Source organism: Eurosta solidaginis, chromosome 3, assembly GCF_040869045.1.
Source record: "Eurosta solidaginis isolate ZX-2024a chromosome 3, ASM4086904v1, whole genome shotgun sequence".
NCBI lineage: Eukaryota > Metazoa > Arthropoda > Insecta > Diptera > Tephritidae > Eurosta > Eurosta solidaginis.
Genome location: NC_090321.1, coordinates 19,600,148 through 19,621,228, shown reverse-complemented (window position 1 = coordinate 19,621,228; position 21,081 = coordinate 19,600,148). Strand labels below are relative to the sequence as shown.

Here is a 21,081-nt window from a genome sequence, read left to right as displayed (position 1 = left end):
CCAGTCCACAAGAAGGGGGATACTGCAAAATGCACCAACTATCGTGGAATCAGCCTTCTTAATATCGCATATAAGGTCCTTTCAAGTGTATTGTGCGAAAGATTGAAGCCCACCGTGAACCGGCTGATTGGACCTTATCAGTGCGGCTTCAGACCTGGTAAATCTACCATCGACCAGATTTTCACAATGCGCCAAATCTTGGAGAAACCCCGTGAAAAGAGACTCGACACACATCACCTCTTCGTCGACTTTAAAGCCGCCTTCGACAGCACGAAAAGGAGCTGCCTATATGCCGCTATGTCTGAATTTGGTTTCCCCGCAAAACTTATACGGCTGTGCAAAATGACATTGAGCAACACCATCAGCTCAGTCAGAATTGGGAAGGACCTTTCCGAGCCGTTCGAAACTAAACGAGGTTTCAGACAGGGTGACCCCCTATCGTGCGATTTCTTTAATTTGATGCTGGAGAAAATTATACTAGCAGCAGAACTTAACCGCACTGGAACAATATACTATAAAAGCGTGCAATTACTGGCATATGCTGATGACATTGATATCATCGGCCTAAACACCCGCGCTGTTAGCTCTGCTTACTCCAAGCTGGAAAAAGAAGCGGTAAAGATGGGTTTGATGGTGAATGAGGACAAAACGAAGTACCTGCTGTCATCGAGCAAAGAGTCAGCGCATATGCGCCTTGGCAACCACGCTACTGTTGGCAGCCATAATTTCGAAATAGTAAAAGACTTCGTTTATTTGGGAACCAGCATCAACACTAGCAACAACATCAGCACTGAAATCCAGCGAAGAATCAATCTTGTCAATAAATGCTACTTTGGACTAGGTAGGCAATTGAAAAGTAAAGTCCTCTCTCGGCGAACGAAAATCATACTCTACAAGTCACTTATCGTACCCGTCCTGCTATATGGGGCAGAAGCATGGACCATGACAACAGCAGATGAAGCGGCTTTGGGAGTGTTCGAGAGAAAAGTTCTTCGAAAGATTTATGGACCTCTACGCGTTGGCGATGGCGAGTACCGAAGAAGATTTAATGATGAGCTGTACGAGCTATACGCAGACATCAACATAGTCCAGCGAATTAAAACGCAGCGGCTGCGCTGGCTAGGCCATGTTATGCGAATGAAAGATGATGCTCCGGCCAAGAAAGTGTTTCTATCGGAACCCGCCTATGGAAGCAGAGGTAGAGGGCGGCCCCCACTCCGTTGGAAGGTGGAAAACGATTTAAACTCCCTTGGTGTGACCAATTGGCGCCGGTTGGCGGAGCGAAGGAGCGACTGGCGCGCCTTGTTGGACGGCCATAACCGTTTAGACGCTTAAGCGCCAATTAAGTAAGTAAGTAATTTATATTTTTAATGATCATAAATATTTTTGCAATTTCTATGTCAAAATTTAAAAATCAAAGATTAGCAAGAATATGTCCAAAGAAATTGAAATTATAATATAATATAAATATAATTTCAATTTCTTTGATATGTCTTTATATAAGCAGACATTTGTCCATTTATATAAAGACGTGCTTACAATTTTTTTATTTTATTTTTATTTTCTCGTTTTCTTACATTTTCTCGGTTTCTTAACATATCTGTTAAGTTTTACGCATGAGGCTCAATGGAAACTTACATAAAAATAATCCCAAAATTCCCTCCGTTCCGTTTGATTTTTCTAAATATCTCAGTCCGTGCGCACCCTAGCGAAACTTTTGGTATTGTGTCATCGGCTGTCACCGACCTCTGAATTAAGCTCTACATTTTTAGCCTCTAGCTCATCGAGAAGTTACTTAAAACCCAACCCAAATTTCCAAATTATTATCTAATTTTTTCGATCCGTGCGCCTCCTAGCGGAATTTTTTTCTCCTTTTGTTCCTTTTGCACGGTGTCTTAACCTGTCTCTGAGGTTTCATGTTTGTAGATCAATGAGAAGTTACTTTAAAATCGGTCTCAAAACACCAAATTTCCAATTTCTTATATAAATATCTCGATCCGTGCGCCACCTAACGGAATTTTTTTCTCCTTTTCTTAAATTTTCTCGGCGTCTTATCCTGTCTGTGAAATTTTACAGTTGTAGCTCAATGAGAACTTACATAAAAATCAGCCCCAAAATTCCATCCGTTTCGTACGATTTTTCTAAATATCTCATCCCGTGCGCCCCCTAGCGAATCCTTTTGTATCGTGTCATCGACCTCTGAATTAAGTTTGTAATTTCAAGTCCCTAACTCATCGAGAAGTTACTTAAAAGCTGGTTTGAAAATTTTCAAATTCGTATCTAATTATTTCGATCCGTGCGCCACTTAACGGATTTTTTTTTCCTTTTGTTGCATTGTCACGGTGTTCTAACCTATGTGTAGGGGGTTTCACATTTATAGCTCAATGAGAAGTTACTTAAACATCGATTGCAAGATGTGTATGAAGAGCACACAAACATTCAATAGACCTAATATAAAGGAAGTAAAAAAGAGGAAAAGCAGTGACAGCAGAAGAGTGACAGAATAAGTGACTGTGGTGCTCAAAGAATTGTTATACAATTTTGCAATTGATCAGCTCAGCATCAGACCGAGAGATTGAGATCATTTTTCTTCGTAAGGAGCCTACAACAACTGTCTTTATACTCGGCTGAGCAGAGCTCACAGAGTATATTAATTTTGATCGCATAACGGTAATCCGTAACGGCATAAACTAATCGAGATAGATATAGACTTCTATATATCAAAATGATCTGGGCGAAAAAAGAAATTCATTTAGACATGTCCGTCCGTCCGTAAACACGATAACTTGAGTAAATTTTGAGGTATCTTGATGAAATTTGGTATGTACGTTCCTGGGCACTAAAATGAACGAAATCGGACTATAACCACACCCAATTTTTCGATATCGAAAACTTCGAAAAACCGAAAGAGAGCGATAATTCATTACCAAAGACGGATAAAGCAATGAAACATGGTAGGTGGGTTGACCTTATGACGCAGATTAGAAAATTAGTAAAATTTTGGACAATGGGCGTCGCACCGCCCACTTTTAAAAGAAGGTAATTTAAAAGTTTTGCAAGCTGTAATTTGGCAGGAACGTTACTCCTATTACTATATGTGTGCTAAAAAAAAATTAGCAAAATCGGATAACGAACACGCCACGTCCACTTTTAAAAAAAAAATTTTTTTTAAGTCAAATTTTAACAAAAAATTTAATATCTTACAGTACATAAGAAAATTATGTCATCATTCAACTTCAGTAATGATTTGGTGCAACAAAATACAAAAATAAAAGAACATTTCAAAATGGGCGTGGCTCCGTCCTTTTTCATAAGAGCATAGCTTCTGTGACGATAACTGTTTTCTGTGAAAATGGGCGAAATCGGTTGAAGCCACGCCCAGTTTTTATACACATTCGACCGTCTGTGCGCCGTTAACACGATACCTTTGAGCAAAAATCGATATATCTTTAATAAACTTAGTTCACGTACTTATCTGAACTCACTTTATCTTGGTATTAAAAATGGGCGCAGTCCGACTATGACCACGCCCACTTTTTCGATATCGAAAAATTAAAAAAATGCCATAATTCTATACCAAATATGAAAAAAGGGATGAAACATGGTGATTGGATTGGTTTTTGACGCAAAATATAACTTTGGAAAAAACTTTGTAAAATGGGTGTGACTGACACCTACTATATAAGTAGAAGAAAATGAAAAAGTTCTGCAGGGCGAAATCAAAAGCCCTTGGAATCATGGCAGGAATGCTGTTCGTGGTATTACACTTATAAATAAATTAGCGGTACCCGACAGATAATGTTCTGGGTCACCCTGGTCCAAATTTTGGTCGATATCTCGAAAACGCCTTCACATATACAACTAAGGGCCACTGCCTTTTAAAACCCTCATGAATACCTTTAATTTGATACCCATATCTTACAAACACATTCTAGAGTCACCCCTGGCCCTGGTTTATGCTGATATCTCGAAAAGGCGTCCACCTATAGAACTATGGCCCACTCCCTTCTAAAGTACTCTTTAATACCTTCCATTTAATATGTCATACAAACACATTCCAGAGTTACCCTAGGTTCATTTTCCTACATGGTGATGTTCCCTTATTTTGTATCCAAAGCTCTCAGCTTAGTATGTAATGTTCGGTTATACCCGAACTTAGCCTCCCTTACTTCTTAATCTTGAAATAGTTGCGCAACTACTGAAAAACCAGTCCGAAGAGGTGTGGATGGTAATGAACAAGCAGACAAGCTGGCCAGAACGGCAGCGGCCAAAAGGCCCCGATTTCATTATGTATGTATGGTTCCACGAAATGGAAGGAGAGCTCAGGAAAGATAAGATAAGTTTCAGAGAACAACACTGATGTATAAACACAGAACTGCTGCAGTCAAAGCCTGCTAGAGAGCTCAACACATAGCAATATAAAACCATAATCAACCTACCAAAGAATAGCCTGAAATTTTTAATAGGCATACCATATATAGATCCGGGACTTTCCGTTGACAAGACAAATTGTTACTCAGTCAGTCAGAAGATTTTTGCAATTGAGTTTGGAATTTTTAATGTAGTTGTTGTAATTTTGATTAACACAAGAAAAAATTCTGCGTGGATATAACTTTAAACGGTGTTTGGGCCGATCAGAGTAGTTTGTATAAATTTTATTATACACGTATTTTGACACCTCTCCCGATATTTTTGGACACGTATTAACAGTCGGCCGCTGTTCTTGAATTATTTACAATTTGAAAATGTTTTCTTAGTTAATGCTTATGTTTTCTCTATTGACTAGATTTTAAAAGTTAATATTAATATATAGTGTGTTTTTGTATAGACACATTTAAAAAAAAATTAATTGGGTAGACTATACAATAAGGGACCAGGGGGAGGGGGTTGGGAGTGGTGGGAGAAGGTGGAGGGGCCCTTTCTAAAAACACCACCACCAACACAGGAGGCTTATAGTTTCATCACAATTTATTATTAAAGTTACCAAAAAAATGCAAGAAAACGCAGTGAATTGAGCAAATATGGTGCTACCAGACTTCAAAATATGTATAAATAAAAAACGACTCAATCTGTTTTAATCGCACCATTTTGTATTCCAGATTTTCTATTTTTTTTATGAAATAAACGTAATTTATTTAAAAAATCGCGATTTTTAGTTACAAGTTGTATACTTTTTTATGAAATAAACGTAATTTATTAAAAAAAATAATAAAAAGCGCCGTAAGCGAAAATTAAATTTTATCTTTAAATATGCGTAATTTATTTAAGAAAAATAAAAAGCGCCGCATATCCGTAAATAATTAAAAAAAATAAAGTAGGCGAAAACTTAAAATTTTTTATAAAATATTTGTAAACTATTTAAAAAAATAAAAAGCTACGCAGACGAAAATTTGAAATAAAAACTCGCGCGATTTATTATTACAAATTTAAAATTTTTTATAAAATATATATAAATTACTTATTTTGTTTTGTTGATTTTCCGACAGGGTGGTCAGTTATTGCTTGTCAGGCTTTTAACTTGAACGCGAACGGACTACTAACAATTTACAAGCGACGCCTACTGAAAATATATAAAGCAAAGGCGAGCATTTGGTTCAACAAACAATGTCTGGAATTGAATGTTACTCCAAAATTCGCTAAAATAACAGTAAAGGCAAATACCAAATCTAGCAGGAAAACAGTTAGAAAAGCGGAAAAGAATTTTTTAAAATATGAGTTGGAAAGCTTATACTCGAAGAAGGATGAGATAAATGCCGAGTTATTATCTATCCATTTAAGATTGGCAGAACAACTACCTACGACTGCATTAATGGAATGTTTCGACCGCATTAAAACAGAGGTCGATCAGGAACTACAACAAAAATACAGGTCGCTGAACCGAAAATTGGACAAGCTGGCAGGACGACGAGAGGGTAACCAAAGCCAAACAACTCACCAGTTTCAGGACAAGTTCGTTAACCTCACAACAGTGGTCATTACCAAGGAAGAGGCACAACTTCTCGAAAAGGGCCTGAAGCACAATATCATGGACCAAAATACAGTAAGAAAAACGGAGCAAGCGATTGTAGATGCGGAGATCGCAACATCATTGATACCACAGGAAGAACAGGAGCACGCAAGACACATGTGCAGGGAAATCACAAAAAAGGAAGTGAAAGCACAGGAAGGACAAAAATCTAATATAGAGGAGAAAATAATAAAGAATCTTCGGCATAAACTAAGGAAAAACAATATTGTCACAACGAAAGCGGACAAAGCGGAAACACCACTGAGCTAATCGAAAAAGAGAAATATATATCCAAAACCGAAGATCTCATAGAGGAAATGAAATGTCATAGAATGAGAGGATCCCACAGATTAATACCAAAAATAAATCAAAGTTGCAATAAAAAATGCAACAAATATAGTAGATTCTAACATGGCACATAGATTAGTCCAAATGAACCCTTCGGCTCCTCCACTGATTGCGCTACCAAAAATCCACAAGCCGGGCACGCCAATGAGGCCCATCATTAATTTTACATCGGCACCATGTTACAAACTCTCCAAATATTTAAAAACGATGTTGAAAGATACTCTAGAGCTAAGGAACGAATATGCAATAGCTAACACAACAGAACTAATAGAGAGACTTGAGACCGTAGAGCTAACAAATAACAGCAAATTGGTCTCTTTTGACATAAAAGATCTATACCCATCAATACCACTATCGGAGACTTTGGACATAGTTAGCTCAACAATAGTTCATAATACAAAAAACAAAGTGAAAAGTATGCAAATCACAAATACGCTAAGAACCACTTTACGTCAAAACTATTTTCAATTCAATAATAAAATATATGGACAAACAAACGGTCTTGGAATGGGAAGCCCCACATCAGCAATTCTTATGGAAGTGTTCATGCAAAACCTGGAAGAAAAGTACATACAGGAGCTGAAGTCCAAATTAGGCGTGTCATTTTATGCTAGATACGTGGATGACATAATATGCGTTTTAACTACTAATAACGAAGAGCTTGTACTGGAGTACCTCCACAAGCAGCACGGAAATATAAAATTTACAATGGAAACCGAAAAAGACGGCGGAGTCAACTATCTAGACCTCGCGATAAATAGTGATAAAGAAGCCAAAATATTTAACTATGACATATATAGAAAAGCCAACGGCCACCGACACAATAATACATAATACCTCAAATCACCCTCAACAGCATAAAAATGCAGCATTACGGCATTTGGTACATAGACTTGAAAGAACACCTCTTACACAAGAGGCATATAAGAGGGAGCTTTAGGTCATATATAACATCGCTGCAAACAACGGATATAAAAAATGGAGAACCAAAAAGAAATAATGAAAAGGAAAATAAAAGCTGGACGACTATGACATATACTGGAAAAGCAACATATAAATTGGCAAACTTCTTTAAAAAATACAACATTAACACAGCATTCAAAACATCGAACTATCTAGGGCGAAAACTAAACTAGCACTAATTCGGAGGATCCGTTTAGCAGCAACGGCGTATACAAGCTTACCTGCGGATGCCAACATAGTTACATAGGACTAACAGGTCGGCAAATATGAACGAGGTTCAGAGAACATATTAGAGATATAAAAAAAAAACAAGTAAGGAAGGTTAAGTTCGGGTGTAACCGAACATTACATACTCAGTTGAGAGCTATGGTGGCAACATAAGGGAAAATAACCATGTAGGAAAATGAACCGAGGGTAATCCTGGAATGTGTTTGTATGACATGTGTATCAAATGAAAGGTATTAAAGAGTATTTTATGAGGGAGTGGGCCATAGTTCTATAGGTGGACGCCATTTAGGGATATCGCCATAAAGGTGGATCAGGGTTGACTCTAGAATTTGTTTGTACGATATGGGTAGCAAATGAAAGGTGTTAATGAGTATTTTAAAAGGGAGTGATCCTTAGTTCCATTGGTGGATCCCGTTTCGAGATATCGCCGTAAAGGTGGACCAGGGGTGACCCTAGAATTTGTTTGTACGATAAGGGTATCAAACGAAAGGTGTTAATGAGTATTTTAAAAGGAGTGGGCCTTAGTTCTATAGGTGAACGCCTTTTCGAGATATCGCCATAAAGGTGAACCAGGGGTGACTCTAGAATGCGTCTGTATGATATGGGTATCAAATGAAAGGTGTTAATGTGTATTTTAAAAGGGAGTGGGCCTTAGTTCTATAGGTGGACACCGTTTCGAGATATCGCCATAAAGGTGGACCAGGGGTAACTCTAGAATGCGTTTGTACGATATCGGTATCAAATGAAAGGTGTTAAATAGTATTTTAAAAGGGAGTGGGCCTTAGTTCTATAGGTGGACGCCTTTTCGAGATATCGCCATAAAGGTGGACCAGGGGTGGCTCTAGAATTTGTTTGTACAATATGGATATCAAAAGAAAGGTGTTAATGAGTATTTTAAAACGGAGTAATCCTTAGTTAATTAATTAAATTAAATTAAATTAAATTTCAAATAAATTATTAAATTTTACAATAATACGTAAATTCAAACAGAAGAAAATAGTTGTGGTTTTATAAACATTATAGAGTGTACTTATGTATAAAATTCTTGTGTGTTCGTATGTAGATAAAAAATTAAAGTTTACCATGCTAACTTTAACAACTAATTAACTAGTACATTGTTAATAACAGTTAAAAAGTACTCACTGATTCTCGTTGGGAACTGCCTGAGAACCTATGTGTAAAACTTCAAAGGTCAAAAATAAAAAAAATTGGTCTTAATGTATAGCCGACCCAATTAATTTGAAACACAAATGGGAATTTGTAATTCAATTTATTTACCACGAGAACACAGGCAGTAGTTGACATCCACATACATACATACATAAACGAATAAAACATTATGTCAGAGCTCTGGTATTTACATAGGCAATAATGTTACCCTTCAACAGAGCTCTTGTACTTCCATAGGCAATAATGTTACTTCAACCGAGCTCTGGTATTTACATACGCAATAATGTTACTTACATAGGCAATAATGTTAAAGTTTCTCCCGTGTGGCATCACTAATTTGCATTCATCTGATAATCGCTTCACCTGACATTCACAATGCAGCACTGTTTTTCACATCGCTTCGTTGATTATTGCAAGAAAATATAGTGATTCTTGTTTTCACAATTAAATACTAAATAAAAGCAAATTTTAGATAAGAAATATTGTTAAAACAAAGTGTGTACAACAATAAACTAAAATGTATAAAATATAGTTAATAATTCGTGTATTTAATGTAAGTAAAAGCGAATTTTGGGCTCCATTTGGCCTCGGAATGCCAGCAGCATTTTTCTGTACGCTGCTATGTATATTAGTTTGTATTTTTATGTGGATCGGCAAAACATCAAAGAAAATCTTGAGTAAACAAAAAAAAACCAAAATAATTATTAAAAAAAACCTACAAAACAAGTCGATGATTGAAATGCGCCCCGCCGCCTGTGTTTGCCGAACATATTGTATGCGTTGTTGGTATTTTATGCAATTGTATAGGCCTAACGCACGCACTCGATATACAAATGAAGTAATGATCTCTCTATGTTTTCCAAAAATATCGGTAGAGGTGTCAAACGACGCGTTTTGATCCACGAATCCGAGACCGGAAATTCAAAATTTTATTTCTGTCAAAAGTTGTTTCCAAAAAAACTGAAAAAATGGCCCTGGAGCGCTCCGAAACCGGGGGTGGGATCTATAGTATTTATGCGCAGAACACCTTTCTGCATTGACGGCCTTCGGCCGCGATTAACATGAGCAAAACACTTTTACCCACAGTTTATCTTGTGGGTACAACAAAATCTTCAAAACAACATAAACACGTGAAAATTTTCAATTTTGTTTGCAAATAATCCCGAAACGAAGTAGAATTTTGAATTTCCGCTTTCGGATTCGTGATCCTGGGTCCAAGGCGCGTGACACCTTTCCTGATATTTTTGGACGAGTTTTAGCAGTTGTGAGCTAAAGTAAAGAATTACCCTCAGAAGTATCGTCGGGCTAGAAGAGCTCATATTTTTAACCTTTAATGTACTCGGAAAAACAGTTTTTTTTTTGTCATTTAATCACAAAAATATTCCGCAGTGTTGACATTTCGATTGCGGTTTTGACTGAATTTTTTTATACTGCACATTTCACATCTTCCTCGACTTTCTCTAAATATTGGCCAATGTATTCCCAAATTACCTAATCGGCCATCTTTTGGTACTGACTCACCTTTTCCACGACGTTTTTTGCTGAGGTTGTTGGTGTAAGGCTCAACTTGCATTTGCTAGCAACATCTTTTTGCGTCATTAAGCCTTGGGCAATATACAATGTACGAATTAACGAAAGCTATTTCCAAGAGCCCCCAAACAATCTATGCCTCAATTTCGTAGATCGCCTGCCTATACCGTATGCACAACGCAACTGATCTGCATGATCTACGCCACCAATGAATGAATTATAATCTTTAGTTGCAGTTGGACATTGAACTTGTATTGCCTGACCTTTACGATCTCTCCTCTGGACAGTACTTTTCTCAGTGCCATGGAAGTTGGAAGCTAACAGTATGGGCATTTTATCAATTCATTTAAAAAAAGTTACACCGTTCATAATTGTTCGTGAGTCTTTTCATTTGCTTGTCCGCTTTCATGTTTGAAGGAAGTCATTTTCGCTTTCCTCATACTGTACCGCAAGCAAAAACTTTCTGCGTTTGTAGAAATACTAGTAGCCTGACAGATGTAAAATAATTATCAAAGTACACGTACTTATTTTTCCCCACTCCTCTTCTGTGAGAGATAAAACTACTCTCTCTCCCAAGCCACATCCTTCGTACTTTTCTTCGACAGCTTCGTCCTTTCCTTGGTATATAGAGAACGTTTTGATATATCCGCGTTGATCCGCCAAGCACCATAATTTGTAACCACGCTTAATTGCTTTCAAAGGGCAATGTTGTTTTATAGCACTTCTGCCTTTGAAAAGAATCATAGATCGTCAACTGATAGCTCCTTCGTTCCATGGTATGCCTGAAGAAAACCTTGATTCAGACCTTCAATCATAGGGCGAATTTTGAACAGTCGATCCTTATTGTTTTCTGGAATTTTAGAATTATCATTTACGTGCGAAAAACGTAAGATTGAATCGAATCTGTTTCGGGACATGGTTTTTGATACTATGGGCACAGCCAAATCTTCGCTAGTACTCCAATAATGACGATAACTTCGCAGGTGATGGTAGCTCATAAAAAAGTTTGTATATAAATGCCCAAAACTCACTTTTTTGTTAAATCAAGGCTTGGTTTTTTTGTACCGCATATAAATTCGAATGAAATATGATTCCTTCCACAATAGGCTCCATATAAGATAGGAAAAATTGTGTTGGCGTTTCCATATCGTCAAAAAATCCAGTTACTGGTCCTTCTGCAGAGTCAAATTGTGCAACCACGGTGGATTTATATAATTTTTTTTTTCCATTTTCGCAATGGTTCTTCTTCATGTTTTCTGACAATATATTTGTCTTTTTATTTTCTTCTTCCTGAATTTGATTTAGGACTTCAATCAAAAACTGATCTTCCTCATTCGGTAAAGTCATCTCTTCATCTTCATCATCACTCTCGATATCTGTATCTTGCTCATTATCGATTCGAATTTCTTACAAAATGGAAGCAATTTCATTTTCTGACAAAAATCTTCCGTGAACTCCAGCCATTAGCTACTTGTGACCGCACTATGGAAAACACTTAATTGAAATGAGCATAAAAAGCAATGAATGCACGAATTTTATTAAAAATTCCGTTATATATGTTCTTTGTTTTGTGCTTTAAAGTACTGTTGGTCTGCACAATGTAAAAAACTTACTGATTGCTTTTAAAGTAGCAAAATCATAAGTGGTACTGGAGAGTACCGTCAGACAACAAGGGCTAGTAAAATCAGCCAACTTCCAAATATAGTTATTTTCTATGTAATCTATTTTAAATATGTTGTTCAAAGGACTCATGCACTTCCTTTTTGGTTATAGAACATCAACACTTCAACAAATCCATATTCGCAGATAGTTCCAGACATATCAACAGCATGCTATGATATGTATCGCAAGTGTAACATATCAAAAAGCTTGTAGACAACAAAAGCCAAGCACAAAAAATTCGCAATATGGCTTGGTTGATTGTGCTCATTATGCTTTTCGTCTGCGACATAGTGATGCTCGATAAACACAACCAGAGTGTTGCAGTAAAAACAACTGCAACAACTAGTAATCAAAGTAACAGCAATGTTCCTGTATATTTAAGTAATTTAAGTGTAAATGCAAATATAAATCTAAGCAACACATTGCTGCCATTAATAGCAAAGGATTATGTTAGCGTCAATATAAATGCGCTGCCAATGGCGGTACAGAGCTCAACGGCTACACCAGGAAAAGTGCCTTCACGTAATGCAAGTGAGCTGAATGCAGTTAGCACACTTAATAGTGCACCGCTAACATCAACGGTCCCCTCACCATTTCTACCAACATCAGCTAGCATAGTTTTTGCAAATTATTTGAATCAGCAAAATGTGCTGGAATTAGTGCGCAACATTGATAGACGGCTACGTATTATACGTAATGTGGAAATGCGAGTTGCAACCATACAGGTAATGTTGTTTTCAAGAAACATTCGCAAGAATACTTCATTGAGTCTTTTTTTATAGGAAATATTTGATTCCATGCATTTTAATAGCAAAAATGCTGCGGCAGTTAATGTAGCTGCTTTTAAAAATAATAGCGAGGAACAATATGACACAGCGTCTACAAGGCTGCAACATGATTTACAAATATTTAGCAAAATACTTGCTAAGAAACTACAAAAAGCAACGCATGTTGTACTGGAATTACGTGATTTCTTTCGTTATAACATAACAAAAGTTTTACTGCAACAACAACAGCAAGATGTTGAATATGGGGATGTTAGTGATGATGACGCATCAGAAGAAGATGATGCTGATGATGAAGACGAAGACGAATTCGAAGTAACAATTGATGATTTGGATAGCTTATTAGCAGCTGGTCATGGTGTACACAATCTGCAGCTGTTCCTGCACACTTGCATACAAGCTTTTCAACCAACTATTAGCAATAACAAAAGAAATCCGGCCACCGAAATGAATTACAACAAACAACAAATACAACTCTTAAATTATCTAAAGACTGAAACAACAGACACAGCCAGTCTTAAAGCTTATAATTTTCTAAATTTTGATGCAAATAATCATATCATGAATGAAGAAGGTTCCTTTGAAGCGCGTGCCAATGAGTATATTGTTGAAAAGTTGCAAACACTGAAGAATGCGCTACTAAAAAGTGATTTTTCTTCTGAATTTCCAAAAGTGTCGACAAATGAACGCAACAGCACAGCTTCTATAGTTACAACTACAACTAATGCTAAGCTAAAATTCCTAGCAAATCATTTTAAACATATATATTTTTTGTCGCGCAGTGATAATGCTGTTGATAAGCATGCAAATATAGATGCAGAAAACTACTTTCAACAATTATATGTATCATCTATAAAAAATAAATACGTATTTTTATTATTAGATATAGGATCTGCAATGAATATGGAATTATTGGATCTAACAAAAGCGTTGGGTAAGTAAATGATGGTTTTCTTTTTATCAAAATAATACACAAATATTTTAACCTTTTGTTTACACAAATCATTTGCAGTTTCCAATATTATACAGCTGCTGTCGCCAACTGATTTAATCTCTATAGCAACTGTTGCCGATGAAACGCACCTCATGCAATTCGATTGCTATACCAACGACGCACCAACTGATGTATTTTATACGACACGCGCACGAAAGGAAGAGATTCTAAACTATGTGCACTCACTCACAGTGACAAAAGGTCAAACAAATCATTCTCTGGGCTTTGAGTATGCTTTCAAAATTATACATAATTTACAAAATAACAGTGTTATCACCGAGCAAAATGCCATACAATTCATGTATGCTACGCGTGGTTTATTAACCAATCTGTCAGATACGATGCATGTCCTTCAAGTGATTGCTAATGGCCAACGTGAACTTATCGAACCTGTAGTCATACATACCTGTGCTGTAGTTACCGATGAAAAGCGTATTATGTATGAAAAGCAATTTCTAGCTGACATTGCAACACAAAACTACACAAAATTCAAAATACCAGTTAAAGAATGGTGTGAAAATATTGAAGAGCAACAACAATTAGTTGGCAAATTTTTTATACTCACCAAGGCGCAAATGGATTACTTGAGACATTTGAGTGTTGCACTATTTCAAAACACTTTTAAAGAGCAATATTTGAGTGAAAGTTTGGAAGTACAGTTGCCAGTGGTTGAATTAAGTAGCGAAGGTAAGTGAGAATTGTGTATTATACATTTTTGTTTAATTTTATATATCGTTCTAGATGTTATTGTATCTCTTACGCATGCTGTACCGCCCTTTGGTGTGGTGGGCGTAAATCTTTACTTAGCGGATTTAATAGAAGATATCATCAGTTATGGACAACCAGCGCAAAACGTTAATAAAAACGAATTTAACTATGCTTTTCTTATCGATCGGAATGGCATAGCAATTGCTCATCCAGCTTTCCCACGCCCAGTGGCGCAACAACAGACACCTTTTCCTGTAGACATAGGCTTTTTAGAAAATTCAACAGATTTCGCTTATACTAGGCAACGTATTTTACATGATGATAGTGGCAATTTGACGACGAGCGTTTGTCTTACAAGGGATCGCAAAGTAGAGGTTGGAAATAATGACAAAATACTTCTTTTTATTCTGGTTAACTAATTTTTATTCTTTTCTAGTTCTTTGAGCGTATTTACCACTGGCAGTCAATATTGGGTATATACATTTTATGCCTTGTTTCCACTTATAAACCAGAAACAGCGCCGAATAATATCGTCACAGCGACTACCTCCGACAATTCTATAAGAACAGCGAATTCGCAGATTTCAGCAAACATTCAACTATCATTGCAGCCTTTTAATACGCCGAAGAATAATATGCCGCATTTTCAACACACTGACCATGACTATATTTCAAGCATGGATTTGCTCTATCATCGGCTTGATTTGATACCACCACCAAGTGGACAGGCATGTCGCTATTTTCGACAATTAGCTACTTTGGGTATAGAAAATTACCTCTCTTGATTGTATATTCTATTTACTAAGTTTAATTTGCTTCCAGACTCGCCTACTCTTTTCCTAAGCGCCTCTGCCTTTGTATCACCTTTCACATTCCTACATAACAATCGCGTTAATTCACCACATTCCCAAATACGCACGGTCGAAAGTATAATGGCATATTTAAAAGACACAACTGGTCTTTTGGCCAATCCGGGTCTTCGTTCGCAAATTAAGCATGAAGTGAATGCATTGTACAATGCAATGCAACATTTGAAAAAACGTCACCAAGATGCGCGTGGTAATTTAAATAATCATATAATACGGCGGTATATGGCCACAGTGAATGGTGTACTACAAGTTTATCCTGGCTGTTTACTTAGCACGAATTATGACCCAACTCGCAGACCGTGGTTCCGCAAATCTTTACAACAGCCTGGTAAAATTATTACAACAGAACCATATTTAGATGCGGGTGGCGCAGGTTATATTGTCACCATTGCACATACAATATTTGAAGGTAAATCCAATGCATTACACTCTGTAGAACGCGATCAACCAGTAGCAATTGTAGCTCTTGACTTGCCGTATGCATACTACTACAAAATGATACTTGACTCAACGCCGCTGTGTCAAATGAAGCATATAAAATGTTTACTGTTCGAAAATGAAGGCTATCTTATAGCGCATCCTAGCATGCTGGAACCCAGTTCTACATTGCATAATCAACGTCGTCCCCATGAGCATCTCACGCATAAAGAATCTTTCTTAGCCAATGATATTCTTAATCATAAATTATTAGTACGCAAGTTAGCTTGTGCAAATTATCAAAATCGCACACTTCAACGTTACTATGTATTTAATACGTCACTAAGTGATATTCTTACGAATGTAGTGCATGGTGAACGCACAAAATATGCAATAGCGCTCGTATATGGCAGTAATGTGTTCGCAGCAGTACTAAATTCCACATGCGATGGGGGCGCCTTTTGCCCATGTAGTACCATTGATCGCGTTTGTTTGAACTGTAATCGTATGGATCAAATGGATTGTGAATGTCCATGCGAATGTCCCATGGAAATGGAAGTGTTCAGTAGCTCGATTAGCACTGGACATTCAACTACTTCTGAGTCTACTCTGGCACATTTTATGAACTACACTAATCAGTTTTCATATTGTGAGCCACCAAGTGAACATTTCATTGCGCTGCCGCCTGTCAGCGCAGAGAATCAGCTATTGCAGTCATGTGTCAATATAAATTGTGATATATATGGTACACAAAGCGAATGCCTTGCAGTGATGGCTTGTGAATGGTGTCAGCAAGATGTGGATGGTAATAGTTTTTCAGCATCTTTCTGCGCAGCGCAATCGGCTTGTTTTAATGGTGGGTTTGAATTTAAATTGTGTTTGTTATTGTAAAATTTTAAAATTTTCCTTGATCTAAAAACAGGTGTGCTATCCTCCCTTACACCATATGGCGATTTAGATGATGTAGACATAATGGCGGCACACACCTATAATCCAGGCCAAAAACCGAATACGTACACTGCACTTGGTCCGGTTGGAGGTGCCGTTATAGTCTTAAGTATTGTCATAGGCTTTGCTATATATTGTTATCGACACAATATGGACACGCAATCACAAGAACAATTCTATGTTGACTCAATGCAAGAAGAAAATTATGGACTTCCTTTATCACGCTTCAATTTCGATGATTGTCAAGCACACGATGAGGCGCCTGGAAGCGGCGGTGGTTATGATCATCCATCGGCACAACGTAATCTCATACACCCTGCCGACATTTCGCCCTATCACATGTCAACTGGCAGCAGCTATCGACGACCGCCTAATGGCGAATCAGATCATGGTTATTCCACTATGACGCCGCATGAAGATTCCTCAGATCATCAATGTTTTGCTTTAGCCGAACCGTTGTTATTGCATGATAAACGCAACAGTAAATCAGATACAATGTCCATATCCACATCAATATCGAGCCCAACGAATCGCCATCATCAACCGCATTATCAAAATCCTTGTCCTAATCAAACAATGCCTACGCCTACACAGGCAAAAGATGTGTCAGCAGCTATACGTTATCAAATTAATTCACCGAAAAAATATCACCAACCAATTACACCGTCTCGCTATGGCGGCGATATTGGAGCGGTCTATGGACAGACAACAATACCGTTAGACGATTCTATGGATGATTGTGCGGTATCTGCACCGCGTTATATACTAGCCCCTGTAACAGTGCATCGGCACATGGAACCGACTGAAACGTAAAAATATTTTTTTTTCATAATAAGCGGTTTCCGTACACGAACGTATACATTTCATACGCATATTTAGGTTTAAGTTTTAAAGTAAAGTATTAAAACACAAAGAATTATTCTATTTAACACAAATGAAGCCAAATTTTCTTCCATTTGTTTTAGGTTTGTATTAGCAAGCAGGAACATTACTTACGAAAGCTGTATTTGTGTTAAATAAGTAAATTTTTGTATGCTCGATTTATCGCATCCGCCTATTTGCCAATTTTAAGCTAAGTTTTAAATATGTACATTAATGTAGTGTGACTACGTATTGTTTCTCACTGAAGCATTTTAATATTTTTATTTTTTATTTTAATAGCATTTATTACTTGTTTGTAAATGTAAATAGCATATTTTATAAAAATGTAGCATTCTATGATTCTATGCTGTTACAGGAGACCTACGAAACACATCACAAACCCTTACTACCTGCAAATATTATAAGAAACAAAAAGTAATGTCGAATGTAATTTAGTGAAAGTGAAATTATAATTATAAACTGCGCAAGCGCGCCAAAATGGTGTGTGCGTAACACGTTTTTTATGTTTTTTTATTTATTTTAATTACTTCATAGCATAGTGTGCAAGTCTGCAATCAATGTTATCCACTACTATTAGACACATTTACAAGCAAACTTATATACTGGTATTATTATTTACATGCCTACAAACATGCTTTTATTATGTAATATTTGTTAAAATAGAATTTTCATAAAAGCATACCTACATTAATTTCTAAGAATATATTATAAATAAGCCATCCATTAGATATGCAAATTCTATCTGTAAAGTTGCGAACTATTATGAAAAAGTAAAAGAAAATATGTTTTATATCAGTGCTGAACTCGATTACTTTGTTGCATCATGAATTTCAGTTTTAATGAAAACATAATTTGCCACGTTATTTGAGTTGGCTCATTACATCGGTATTTCTATACTAAAACTGTTTGTTTCTGCCATTTTTTAAATTTATTTATTTTAACTTGTTGCTATTATTTTTACGTTGAACTGCATACGTTAAATATAACACTAATGCATTTATATACAAATATAATATAATAATATTATTATTATATAAGTACGTCTGAAAAATTTATAAATTTCTAAGAAAAAACTAAATCTATTTAAATCTAAATTAACTAAAATAAAATCTGTACTTGTTTACTGAAAAACCGAAATTACGCAAACACATAAAAGGTATACAAGAAAAATGGTTACACTTTGTTTATCTAAGTAATTATTTTAATAAAGAAATTATTGCTTACAATTCTTAAATGAAAATCGCATCAACTTTTATTTGCCGACGAGGGAAATTCGAGGGATTACGACACGTGTTGATGCCAGACCAAGGATTATAACAATACTGTTGTTGTTGTTGTTGTTGTTGTTGTTGTTGTTGTTGTTGTTGTTGTTGTTGTTGTAGCAGTGCTTCGCCCCACCTAACAGCCGCGACCGATCACAAATTGTCATCAATATCCTCTAACGGGAGTCCAAGGAAACTTGCTGTTTCAACAGGGGTGGACCATAAGGAAAGGGGTGTTAGAGGCGTTGGTTCCACATTATAATTAAAGAGATGGTTGGTGTCATGTGGGGACACATTGCAAGCGGGGCATACATTTTGTATGTCGGGGTTGATTCTGGATAGGTAAGAGTATCCAGAACGAAGTTGAGCAAGAGTGACACGCGTTTCCCTGGGGAGTATGCGTTCCTCTTCCGCGAGTTTTGGAAACTTTTCTTTGAGTACTGGATTCACCGGGCAATTCCCGGTATAAAGGTCCGACGCTTGTTTGTGGAGTTCACCAAGGACCTGCTTGTGTTTTTTCGCTTCATACGGCTGAGTTCTCAGATGCCGTATTTCCTCAAAATGCTTACGGAGATGACTCCTTAAGCCCCTAGGCGGTGCTGCTTCATCAATCAGATGTCTGTTGGGATGCCCAGGTTTCTGGGTATTCAACATGAACTGTTTGGTCAGCATCTCATTTCTCTCCCTGATTGGGAGTATTATAATAAAGCTTTATCCGGCGTACGTTGTAACGCCCGGGCTCGAATGAAAGTTGCTTTATTTTTTGTTTTATTTGTTGATAATTTAGTTTATTGTTCTATAAATTGAATTGAATTTTGTACGCATATTTCGTGAAATTTTCGTTTAAAATATTTTATTATTGTATCTTATTGTAATGCATGTGGGTACACAATATTTTTGGTTTTTTCGTTCGGTGCAAAGATAAACACATTTTTTGGCGTTCCAACTGGCCATGGGAAAAGCACGGAGTCTCTTAATTTAATCCTTAATTGCAAAAGCAAGGCGTACAGGAAATGTAAGCGCTTAAAATTGAATGGCAAATCTGTAGGAATCATTGGGATCCGTAGCATGAGCACATCTTCACCTTTGCTTTTACCGCTGATGATTGTTGCTTCGTTTACATTTGGCATTAATTTCTTAACGCAAAGTCTGGTTCCACTGCACAAATTTGGTGGGTCTAAATTTCGAAGCAGCATGATTAGTGAGCCAATTTTCAAAGTTAATATATGCGCACGCTTTCCTTTTGGTTCTAAGGAGTTTAAAATTTCATTTGGATAATTCAAATTTTTATCTTTATCTGTAACTGTGTCGATCGATTTATATTTCGTCACTTCACCAGGAATTTGGTTTTGAATGCGATCATTGATTTTGTTAACATGACCATTTTTGGGAGCTAAGATTGCTCGTTTGCATAGCCAAAAAAAATTAAATTTAAAATTCTTAATTCTGAAACATGAAAAACGCCGAAAAACCTTCGTCTTCATCGAAGGAACCTATAGCCAAAATTTGGTGATGATTGAAGTGTGGGAAATACCTTTTCATAGGGAACACACACACACACAGAATTTGATTTTTATAGAAGATGTAGATAGACTGAAGCTAACAGTTTTTTTTTTAACGGCGGCAGATTACTAAACGTCCAAAAGAAATAACAGCCAAACTCAACAATGCAGTCAAACTTTAGGTGTTAAAGTAACCTTAGTTTGTACGGCAGCCATAGTTCTGAAAAATCCCATTTGTAGGGAAGGTGCCACGCCCCTTTCTCCCCATTCCACATTTTACTGGAGGTGTTAGGACTTAACGTCATATAGCTCCTTACCAATTTTCATTATCCTACCATTACTACATCCAGAGATATGCAGTATCATATATTCCATTTGTATGGGAGGTGCCACGCCCCCTTTTCCCTAATTCCAGATTTTCTTGGCGGTGTTACGCATTGACTTCATATAACTCCTTACTGAATTTCAATGTTCTGGCATGTATACCTTCAGAGTTATGCAGCACCAAAAATTCCATTTGTATGGGAGGTGCCACGCCCCTTTTATATATCGAAATTATTTTTAGCCCAAAACCTTCGTGTTGATCAAAGGAACCTATAGCCAAAATTTGGTGATGATTGAAGTGTGGGAAATACGTTTCCATGGCGAACACACACACACACACAGAATTTGATTTTTATATATATAGATGACTATACATTTTTTCGGCACTCAATTAAAATTACAAAATATATCGGGAACATATTCATGCTCGAAATTGTTGATTCAATGCAGTGCCTGGACTTCGAACAAAAGACTTAGGAAACG

The 21,081-nt window shown here is 36.8% G+C and overlaps 1 protein-coding gene across 2 annotated transcripts; it reads left to right on the top strand.

The window, feature by feature from the left end:
• Window positions 1-5,616: 5,616 nt before the first annotated feature.
• Window positions 5,617-18,291, top strand: LOC137243431 (VWFA and cache domain-containing protein CG16868). Of its 2 annotated transcripts, none has more exons than XM_067771200.1 (8): window positions 5,617-9,269; window positions 12,020-12,633; window positions 12,691-13,627; window positions 13,706-14,374; window positions 14,429-14,769; window positions 14,832-15,156; window positions 15,217-16,536; window positions 16,603-18,291. In XM_067771200.1, the coding sequence occupies exons 2-8, from the start codon at window positions 12,154-12,156 to the stop codon at window positions 17,439-17,441; spliced, it is 4,911 nt and encodes a 1,636-aa protein (XP_067627301.1). In that variant the 5' UTR covers window positions 5,617-9,269; window positions 12,020-12,153; the 3' UTR covers window positions 17,442-18,291. The 2 variants fall into 2 exon arrangements, with proteins under 2 accessions (XP_067627301.1, XP_067627302.1); XM_067771201.1 differs by lacking the exon at window positions 5,617-9,269 and adding an exon at window positions 9,280-9,554.
• The last annotated feature ends 2,790 nt before the right edge of the window (window positions 18,292-21,081 follow it).

What these genes read in the sequence shown, in the direction of transcription:
- LOC137243431 (XM_067771200.1), top strand. Translation starts at nt 12,154, where the DNA reads ATGGCTTGGTTGATTGTGCTCATTATGCTTTTCGTCTGCGACATAGTG. An exon ending in GGATCTAACAAAAGCGTTGG is followed by an intron (nt 13,628 to 13,705) that starts GTAAGTAAATGA and finishes AATCATTTGCAG; the next exon opens with TTTCCAATATTATACAGCTG. An exon ending in GGTTGAATTAAGTAGCGAAG is followed by an intron (nt 14,375 to 14,428) that starts GTAAGTGAGAAT and finishes ATATCGTTCTAG; the next exon opens with ATGTTATTGTATCTCTTACG.